The sequence below is a fragment of the Nicotiana tabacum genome, chromosome 20 (assembly GCF_000715075.1).
Source record: "Nicotiana tabacum cultivar K326 chromosome 20, ASM71507v2, whole genome shotgun sequence".
In the NCBI taxonomy this organism is placed as follows: domain Eukaryota; kingdom Viridiplantae; phylum Streptophyta; class Magnoliopsida; order Solanales; family Solanaceae; genus Nicotiana; species Nicotiana tabacum.
Window position 1 is genome coordinate 137,817,409 of NC_134099.1, and position 10,049 is coordinate 137,827,457.

General features: G+C 36.0%; 2 protein-coding genes across 3 annotated transcripts; one reads left to right on the forward strand and one right to left on the reverse strand.

Moving 5' to 3' along the window:
• Positions 1-3,655: 3,655 nt before the first annotated feature.
• On the reverse strand, positions 3,656-7,900 carry LOC107770477 (ubiquitin-like protein ATG12). 2 transcript variants are annotated; one of them, XR_001644621.2, is made up of 6 exons: positions 7,750-7,900; positions 7,574-7,632; positions 5,289-5,357; positions 5,099-5,161; positions 4,098-4,289; positions 3,656-3,824 (listed from the first exon to the last, which is right to left on the reverse strand). XR_001644621.2 is itself a non-coding variant. In XM_016589791.2 (5 exons), exons 1-5 carry the CDS (start codon positions 7,769-7,771, stop codon positions 4,230-4,232), a joined length of 273 nt encoding a protein of 90 aa, XP_016445277.1. In that variant the 5' UTR covers positions 7,772-7,900; the 3' UTR covers positions 3,842-4,229. The 2 variants fall into 2 exon arrangements, 1 of the variants encoding a protein (XP_016445277.1); XM_016589791.2 differs by lacking the exon at positions 3,656-3,824 and having other exon boundaries at positions 3,842-4,289.
• Positions 7,901-8,546: 646 nt separating this feature from the next.
• LOC142174559 (uncharacterized) lies at positions 8,547-9,452 on the forward strand. Its single transcript, XM_075240381.1, has 2 exons — positions 8,547-8,721; positions 8,848-9,452. The coding sequence occupies exons 1-2, from the start codon at positions 8,547-8,549 to the stop codon at positions 9,450-9,452; spliced, it is 780 nt and encodes a 259-aa protein (XP_075096482.1).
• The last annotated feature ends 597 nt before the right edge of the window (positions 9,453-10,049 follow it).

Sequence of the window (10,049 nt, forward strand, 5' to 3'; positions counted from 1 at the left end):
AAAGTGTATATATAGGGAGTCAAGTGAGTGAGTTACTGTAGGGGAGCCTTGGCGTAACTGGTAGAATTATTGTCATGTGACCAGTAGGTCACGGCTTCGAACCCTGGAAATAGCCTCTTGCAGAAATGCAGTGTAAGGCTGTGTACAATAGACCCTTGTGGTCCGGCCCTTTCCCGGATCTCGCGCATAGTGGAAGCTTATTAAAACTTCTTGGAATAGTATATATATAGGGAGTCGAGTGAGTAACTGAAGGGGAGCCTTGGCGTAACTGGTAAAGTTGTTGCAATGTGACCAGGAGGTCACGGGTTCGAGCTGTGGAAACAACTTCTTGCAGAAATACTACGTACAATAGACTCTTGTGGTCCGGCTCTTCCCCGGACCTCGCGCATAGCGGAAGCTTAGTACACGGTGCTGCTCTTTTTAAGTGAGTGAGTGACTGAAAATTTTGGACATTACAGAGGAAGGTGCCACTTGATTTTAGATAGGAAATGATAACCACAAGTTGTGTGATATGGCCTATCATGAAAGTTGTCTATTGAAAAGGTGAATAGACCACAAAGCAGATAGAACAAGATACATTTATTGATCTGTGGAGGTATTATATTGGGATATCTTGGTTTCTATTTTTGACAGGAGCTGAAGACTAAATTAGAATCTATGTCTTGGCGGATTGATAAAACGATATTTATTTCGTTTAATATATGTTAGGATCAAAATAATCAAGTGTCATGCGGATGTTAATAAAGCAAACTCTATATAACAATAACGCGAACCGGAAAAAGAGAAATATACTAGAGACACACTTTTTGGTCAATTGAGCTACTTACATTAGTGAAAATGAGTTATCCACTATGTAAAAGAATAAAATAATATCGGGAGAATAACCTCACAGAGTTCACTCTTAAAAACTAACACTCGTGTCTCGCAAATCTTCTCCCCAAGCTGAACTCTCTAGCTTCAAAATATATGTTGCGCATGCTGCCAAGTGAGAAGAAAAGAGCTTCAATTTGTAGGAATTCGTAACCTTTCCTCCCAAAAAGAATCCAAAATATGAAAGATTTTCAATCATGATAGGTTTATTGCTCTTTGTTTGAGGAAAAGGAAAAACACAAATATGGTAAGAAAATCAGGGTAAACAACTATTATATACTGAAGTTTTCTCTGATCGCAATCCAAATGGTATAGAAAGAAAAAGAATGTGGTTCTACTTTAATCTAGAGTAGGTTCAGTGTTCACTTCATTTTTGTTCTTGTTTCAAAAATATTTCCACATAACTTGCTAAGCTAAGATGGCACAAAATGTTAATGAATTACAATTGCAGAAACTTGCATGTTTAGAAGAGAGTAGTTAAGTGGTCCTAAGGGCACATGGTTGGAGAAAGTGAGAAAGGGATTTGTGGACTGCAGCAACTGCCCTTCATCCAAGGCTTTCAACAGGGAAAAATAATGCAACTAGTGCCTCATTATTGAATCTGTTGTTCTGCTCTTCATTCCAACTAGGGAACTGCCAAATTCACTCAGTGTAAAAGGGCAGCCTGATTCACTAAGCTCCTGCTATGCGCAGGGTCCGGGAAAGGGCCGGACCGCAAGGGTCTATCATACGCAACCTTACCTTGCATTTCTGCAAGAGGCCGTATCCACGACTTGAACCCGTGGCCTTTTGGTCACATGGCAGCAACTTTACCAGTTACACCAAGACTCCCCTTCCAAATTCACTTTGTGTAATGAATGCTAATAGATTCTGAGTGATTGTCCCTATTTTCTTCCCCAAATTCTCAGAAATAGGGAAGAGATTTATTGGTTGCATACATTCAGTCTAGTATGCTCTATCTATTGACGTAATTTCACATACTTCTGTGTCAATCTCAAAATAGTTACAATGTGACAAAATGAATCCTTTTATCCATCCATTCAGAGAATTGATTCCCTTCCATAACTTGTATTTAAAAACACGAATAAACATACGAATAATAGTAGTACAAATAGCAGCAAAGCATAACGGAGTGGTGTGTTTTTATTTATTTCCTTGCAAATGTTAAAATTTTAAAGTTAAATGTTCCCTATTAAATTCTTATAGTGTGCCATTCTCAAAATTGTTCCTTAAAATCGCACAAAAAAGAGAGGTTGTTGAAAGAGCAAGAGTACAATATTTTCTTCTTTCTTTTTTATTTTTTAAGGGGCAGTACACTTAACAAGAAAATTTCTTTCAACGAGGAAGAAAGAGCAATTGTAATAGCCACAGCATTCCAAAAGGATGTCAAATTAAAACGGTATTCTAATTTAATAGGCCTGATTATTTTAGCTTTGTTTGATTGGTGTAAAATGGTAGCTTTATCTAGCAATGAGCGAGCAATTCACAAGTATTCTTGGGCAAGGAAATCATTCAAATGCAAGATATGATAGAAACAGCCTCTTGCACAAATGGGTAAAGTTACTGCCATATAACCAGGAGGTCATGGATTCGAGCCGTAAAAACAGCCTCTTGTAAAAATATAGGATAAGGTTATGTATAACAAAACTCTTATGGTCCGCTACTTCCCGGGCCCCGCGCATAGCGGGAGCGAAGTGCACCGTGTCACTCTGCCATTTATTGATCGAACGGACTTTTGGACTTATGTCGCTTGTTATTATTAAGTTGTATTAGGGGTGTACATAGATCTGGTTGGTTCGATTTTTTCAATTATCAAACCAAACCGATGGTGTCAGGTTCTTAAATCTATAAACCAAACAAAACCAACAAAATCGAATTTTTCAATCTTGGTTTTTCTCGAATTTTTCAGTTTTTTCCGGGTTTTGGGGGTTTTTCCCTGTAAAGTCTTCATAGCACAAAATATGTAACTTGTGCTCCAAATATTTCTTTAGTCCAAGTAAGACAAATATATAATGTATTTTCCCAGAAAATAACACAATAATATGAGATAAGTCATTGCATTACACTAAAATATTCAATAACAAAGATAATGAAATTACATAAAGCAAATATTGCTAATTAATAAGCCATATTGAAAATTAACATAATCTAAAAATACTATACATGTCATGCTAAAATAAGTATAACTAATAAGTACTATTAATTACATAACTAAATACTAAAGCAAAAGATAAACTAAGTTATGCATTTTCATTATAGACCACTATCAAACTAAAAAATAGATATCCAACACTATCGTCATTCCTAGTGTTGAATTAATTTTTTTTTGTTAGCATTAATATTGACTTGAACTTTATTTTAGTTACTATATTTATAGGCTATAAAATTTATTTAACATTCAAGAATGTTAAATCCAACTTGAAATAATACGTTAAAAGATAAAATAGTGAAAATGTATAAGAAATATTTACAAATTATATTACAATTTATAATTATATGTATAACATATTTTTAAAAATTGTATAAATGTACTATCGGGTTGGTTTGGTTTCGGTTTGACTTTTTTTATTACCAAACCAATTATGGTCGGATTTTTTTTTTTCAATACCAAACCACAATCGGATTTTTTTTTCCGGTTTGACTCGAATTATCGGTTTGGTGCGGTTTATCGATTTTCTTTGCACACCCCTACTCTATGCTATCACTCTTCAATATTTCACCCTCCAAAGTAACCATCTGATTCGCGTCATTTAAATTTTTGCAGAAGCTAGTAAGAGCATGATACTAGTCAGTACTCAGTTCATTCAACTCAATAAGCAAGTACAGCAGAAGACATATGGTCCTTGTTTTAAGCATTCTCTCCATCATAAACTGTAGCTTGTTTTCTTAAAAGACACCGATAATACGTAAAAACCTTCTGGGGAGGGTGCAAACCTGGACGGGCAGTCGAACCCCTAAATAGAGAAGCAAGTTAGTAACAATTAGAATTTTATATACAAATGAATAGGAGGATTGCTAACTTTACAGAACTTAAAGAGTCACTATGGTGAGAGAAGAAAGGACGCGTAAACTTTTCACACCAATATGGCAGACATTCAACTCTAAGCTTCAGGGGATGGTAGAAGAAAAGGGACAGCAAAAGCCCGAAATGTTTCCTGCCTGAGTATAGACAGAATAGTCTATCAAAGAACTACTGAAGCAGAATTGTCAAGCATCATTCTACATACCGTAGCTCAATACTGAACAATCTACTGGAGAACAATCTGACTTATATTTGATGCCACGGTTCTATTGCTCTACTAAATGTAGTTACTAGGTATGGTGATTTGAAACAATGTAGTGCGAACAACCAAGAGTTCTCAGCCCCACGCCATGGAGCATGCATAATTAACCACCAACTTCCCATCAAAACCAAAGTTCTGCAATGCAAGAGAATAGAAATAATGTATCAACAATAAGCTCTAAATGCACGGTTGGCAGGCTAATCAAGTTCAGATACCTGCTCAATAAGCAGTGAATAACCAATTTTACCAATATAGAGATTTTGACACCAACAGGGAGGAAAAAGAGGAAAAACTCAGAACGAAACATATAACATCTTCTACAGATCGCCCACAAAAGCATCAAGAGTTGCTAACATATGTTTTGACTCCCGATAGCAAAAAGAACTCAAGGCATACAGCATCTAAGTGCATTTAAAAGAATGAAATATTGGGCTCTTTGACTGCCTAGAAGTTGAGTGGTGGTTGAAGAAGATGTTTGGTCCATACTTCATGTTGTCATGTGAGTTTGAATTTTTGAAGCTCACAAAATGGTCATAATGATAATGATAATGATAATGATAATAATAATAATGATGATAATGATAATAATAATTGTTGTTGTTATAAGCCAAAAATTTCTGTAAGCTATGAGAAGAAAAGGATCACATAAGTGTTCTGGAGGGAGAAAACAAAATTTTCAAATGAAAGTAAAATGACGATCACCAAAGGAAATTAATCCTGAAATCAGCCTATAAACACCTGTACAAAACTAAAGCTTGGTGATAAAAAATGGAACTCCATCAATCTTCCAGTCTTATAAAAAGAAAAGAAAAGAAAAGAAACACACCCTGCACTCTATCCGTCTTCCAGTATAGTGGTTATCAAATGAAGGTAAAATGTGTAATCAGCAAAGAACATTTATCTCGAAATAATTATATGAAAACTTATATGTACAGGAAACTTACATTGTACAGGTCAATTACCAACTCATCTGGATTTGGTGAGAAGGCACTGTTAACATACACAAACTAGAGAGGAAAGATTATATCAGTAATCACAACTCTAATGCACAGTATCTCTACTTTAGAATTTCAAAACTTTGAGAGCAATTCTTTCCTCTGTACTTTAGAATTTCAATCAAAACAAACGGCGTACCAATGTCTCCCTATGAAGTTGGCGGCGCAGAAAATCTATTACTTTGATGAATTTGTCAGTCCCTGCAATCTATGTTGATGTTTATATATAATTTGATGATTAGATGAAGCATGATAAAGAAAATATGACTGATAATTATACAACAAAGAAACCATTTAAAATCTAGGAAGTACAGCTTTTTCCATCTTCAATTGGCTACAATAACATTAATCCTATAAGGGAATTCTTCTAAAACTAAAGTAGGAGAGATCTGAAGGCTGGCTCCAGCACAAAAAAAAGTAAAATTGAGAAACTATTAAATTCCGTGTCTAGTCAAATGGTGTCAAACAAATTGGGACAGATGGAGTTGTATACTATTCCATTAGGCAAATATGACAATAAAGAGAGTGCGGAATTCGTGCTATCAAATCAAATTTCAACTGACACCACATTGAATAATCTCAACTACCCTATTATTCCTCAGGCTTCCTGAAGAAAAAGACTTCTCCAGCAACATAGTCCTGCAGGAATTATCAGGTGCTTCTCCTGGTTAAGTGGTCCCTCTTTGTTCCTTGTGCTGGTTGCAATGGGAAACATCTGCTTTTATTAAGTAGCATTCTGTGTTTGATCTATTGAAACTAGCCAGAGACACCTTGTGGTCACACCCTTCACAAGCTACTACTGGTGCTACTTTTACTAAGAGAAACCAACAGCTTCTTTATGAAGGCTCCATTTATGCAGAAAAGCAATAGCCCCACTTATAAGCAGCTCCATCAGGCTAGCACCAGCGGTACTACTGAGAGAAGACCAACCGCTCCATTTATGCTGATGCTGGAATATACCTAAGGGTTGTTTTATAACCTAACTTGTAATTCAAGATGTTTTACACTAGCTCCCTCGCCAGCCGGTTCCAACCACGTCTAACTGCTGCAGAGAGTACACCAATCCCTAATAAGCAATCTCCACAATTACAACACTTAGCTTAAGAGAAAGGATAGAAAGCCTAAGGAATAATCACTATAGTGTATGAAAGCTTGAAGGGTGGAGGCAAAAATTGTGTGACCCTCTCTGACACCTCCTCTTTTTTCTTTCTTTTTTTTTTTTTTGGGGTGGGGAGAGGGCAGGGGTGAGGGCATGGAGATCAGTCCAACTAGGTGAGCTCCACAAAGCATAGTCACTCCCAAGATCCGAAAAATGAGAAGAGTTGCAGTAGGTTAATGGTTAGCATAAAAGTCAAAATGAAGAATCCTATAGATACGGAATTCATTCGGGCACACCCACCAAGGCATTATTTCCTGACTAAAGGAGAATTGATACTAAGGATTTATAAAGTTGATCCAACTAATTCGGAATTTAGGCATAGTTAATTAGTTGATTGATACAAATTTTTAGTCGCATTCTAGGTTTCTTTTCATCTATCATCTGCGCTTTAAGAATGGACAAAGTTCGAATGTGCATTTTCGTTCCCAAACAGCTCTAATTTTCATTTCATTTTAACCATTAGCAGAAATTGCTCTAAAAACCCATAGAGTAACTGATGCAAATTGAATACTCATAAAGAAACAATGCATGATCAACATTAATATATGAAATCAGTTACACAAGGAAACAATACCATCAAACATCCCTATAAAAGGTGCACAATCATAGATTAATTTATCTTCTCTCTTTCTTAGTTTTATCAAACAAGGGGCTGGATGTGGGTCTGTGAAGATTCCATAGGAACAAAAGAGGCAACTACTCAAACTTTATACTCTATCCATCCTTAAAAAGACTGCCAAGACTTGAAGTACAAGTGTCTAACACATCAAAATTCAAGCATAAATTCAGACATCAATTCCTTAACTTTTTAAGTCTAAAGTACTACATGTCTACAACATTTTTTACTCCCTCTGCCCCAACTCATGTAATACATTTTTAGTTTATTCCATAAAGAATGACATCTTTCCATAACAATTTTGACTTTAAACTTTCCATTTTACTCTTAATAAGATGATTAATAGCCACACAATTGTCTAAGATTTGTTTCAATTCACAACTTTCAAAAGTCAGTCTTTCTTTCTTTCTTAAATTCCGTGCACGGTCAAACAACATCACATCAGATGGGACGGATAGAGTGGTGAAAAATATATATAAGAATCTTAAAAACGCATAGTCAAAGGAAACTGTAATTGGGACAAAGAGCACAACGGTAAAGCGGAAATATATTTAGGGTTTTGGATCATAACTCAGTCTAGAATTTTAATACGAGCAATTTATCTGACAAAAGAAGAAAGGCAATACTTTAATAGATGGAAAAACTAAACCTTAAATTTGGCTTGTTTAAGAATTGGGGCATCACCGGTCGCTCTTAAATGAACAATCACTACATAAACATCAAAATCAACACAAAAAATAAGTAACAACTGGCACTAATCTATTTAAGAGCAAAATAATTGGGAAAAAATAGGATGTTTGACCAAATTGAAGCATGTGATCAGACCTTTACGAGAATCGGAAGCCATAGCTCCTTTGATTAAATGAGAATTACACGATTCTCTTGCTTTACTGCTGAAGTTATTCAGAGGCGATTCGATACCGGTTCAAAATCGGGCCGCCCGTTTTTCTGTAATTTACTCGATAAAATGACAAAAATGGTCCACAGTGTTTGACGTTATGCACAGTAATTCAATTTTTCATTCTTATACACTATTGGAAACGTTATTACCCTACATGTTCATGTTTAGTAAATTACCCTACCTATACAAATTTTGTTTACAAAATATATACATTACATCTTAAAAGGCTCTCAATCCATTATTAGTATTGAGGAGAAGAGTGACATATGGCAGTCATGTGAGTTAGTGTAGTTAGCTGAAGGTTAATTATAACTAATTATATGATTGGTGGTTAGAGTAGTTAGTGGTGAATGATTAGTACAGCTGTCATATACAATGTATATAAGTAGGACTTGTGTATTTTATATTAAGTTTTCATAGTGGAATATACAATCATTTTCAGCTCACATGCTCTCCATCGAGTTCTTCATTCTAGAACCTTCTTGTTCATCTTCTTCTTAGCTCCAGTTGATCTGATCTTTGAGCTTCATCATGGTATCAGAGCCCAGGGGCTAAATATACAATCGTTGTGGTGGATATCTTCTGCTTTCTGCAGAATCATTTTGTTGCTGATTGTTCGAGTTTTCCTCAATCAGTTAACCTAGTTTCTGTTTTTTGATTTGCGATTTGCGAATCTATAATTCCTTGAATCTGAGAGTAAAATCAGCTGAATCTGTTGGCAATGGCGAATGGAGAAGAAACCTCAACTGGAACAAGCACAGCAACGAACATAGATTATCATCATCCATTATATTTACAGCTATATGATACTCCAGGTAGTTCCTTGATCTCTATTCAACTAACTGGATCTGAAAACTATGTATTGTGGAGTAGATCTATGAAAATAGGTCTAATTGGTAAGATTAAGCTAGGATTTGTTGATGAACGATGTACTAAGGATAAGTTTGATCGATCCTTGCATGAGCTTTGAGAGAAGTGTAATGCAATAGTTCTGTCATGGATTATAAATGTTGTGAGCACAGAATTACTTAGTGGAATTGTCTACAAATCCAGTGCACACAAAGTCTGGACTGATTTGAAGGATAAGTATGATAAGGTACATGGATCTCGCATATTCTTCCTGCACAAGGAAATTGCAACTTTATCGCATGGAATTTCATCAGTTTCTACATATTTCTCCAAATTGACAGACCTCTGGGAGGAATATGATGCCTTGATGCCCTGCCCTAGGTGTGACTGCCCAGAATCTAAGAGTTATTTTGAACATTTTGAGTATCAAAGGCTGCTGCAGTTCCTTATGGAGCTAAATGAAACATATAGCCAACCTAGGAGTCAGATATTGATGATGAGCCATGTTCCTGCAGTTAACAAAGCATACTCCATGATAGTTTCTGAAGAAAGCCAAAGAGCTTTGGGAAAGTTCTCCCAGTCTATAGACATTGGAGATGGAACAACACTATTCACCAACAAAGGCATGAATTCAGGGAACAATTATAAGCCTAGAAGAGGAAATTTATTCTGTGATTACTACAACTATAAAGGACACACAAGAGACACTTGCTTCAAGCTGCATGGTTATCCAGCTGATTTCAAAATGAGGAAGAAGACAACAGGTTTTCTTCAATGACATATGGCCAATGCAACCATGCATGAGGAACAACAATCAATGACAAATCAGATGACCAATGCAACTACACAGGAGGCACAACAAGTGATCAACACATCTGCTACAAATGTAGCACAAGGAGGAAGGCCAATCATGTTTACTTAAGAGCAATATGACCAAATATTGAAGTTGATCAGTACAGGGCCAGGTGAAAATGCAAGCTTTGCAGGTACATCTAAGATCTTTGTTACAAATGAAAAGGTTAAAGATGAGAATTGGATAGTAGACTCTGGTGCAACCAACCACATGGTTCACACCAGAGAGCTACTTGACAAGATAAACACATATATCCTAGGCAATGCACCAAAGGTATATTTACGTGATGGAACTTCACTTGATGTTGATTGTACTGGAGAGAGTAGAATTGGTAAAAACAGTACTGTTGAGAATGTTTTATATGTTCCAAATTTTAAATATAATCTCTTGTCTGTGTCCAATCTCACAATGGATTTAAGATGTTTTATATCCTTTTATCCTAACTTCTGGATAATGCAGGACCGTCACAGTGGGAAGGTGAAGGGGATTGGTAAGGAACTAGAAGGTTTGTACAACTTGCAG

Excerpts from the sequence above, each read along its gene's own strand:
- LOC107770477 (XM_016589791.2), bottom strand. The coding sequence starts at position 7,771 with ATGGCTTCCGATTCTCGTAAAG. Across the intron at positions 5,162-5,288 it reads AACTTCATAGGGAGACATTG|TTTGTGTATGTTAACAGTGC; the intron begins GTACGCCGTTTG and ends TTTCCTCTCTAG. Across the intron at positions 4,290-5,098 it reads TGGTAATTGACCTGTACAAT|AACTTTGGTTTTGATGGGAA; the intron begins GTAAGTTTCCTG and ends CTTGCATTGCAG.
- LOC142174559 (XM_075240381.1), top strand. The coding sequence starts at position 8,547 with ATGGCGAATGGAGAAGAAACCTCAACTGGAACAAGCACAGCAACGAAC. Across the intron at positions 8,722-8,847 it reads TATGAAAATAGGTCTAATTG|AATTACTTAGTGGAATTGTC; the intron begins GTAAGATTAAGC and ends TTGTGAGCACAG.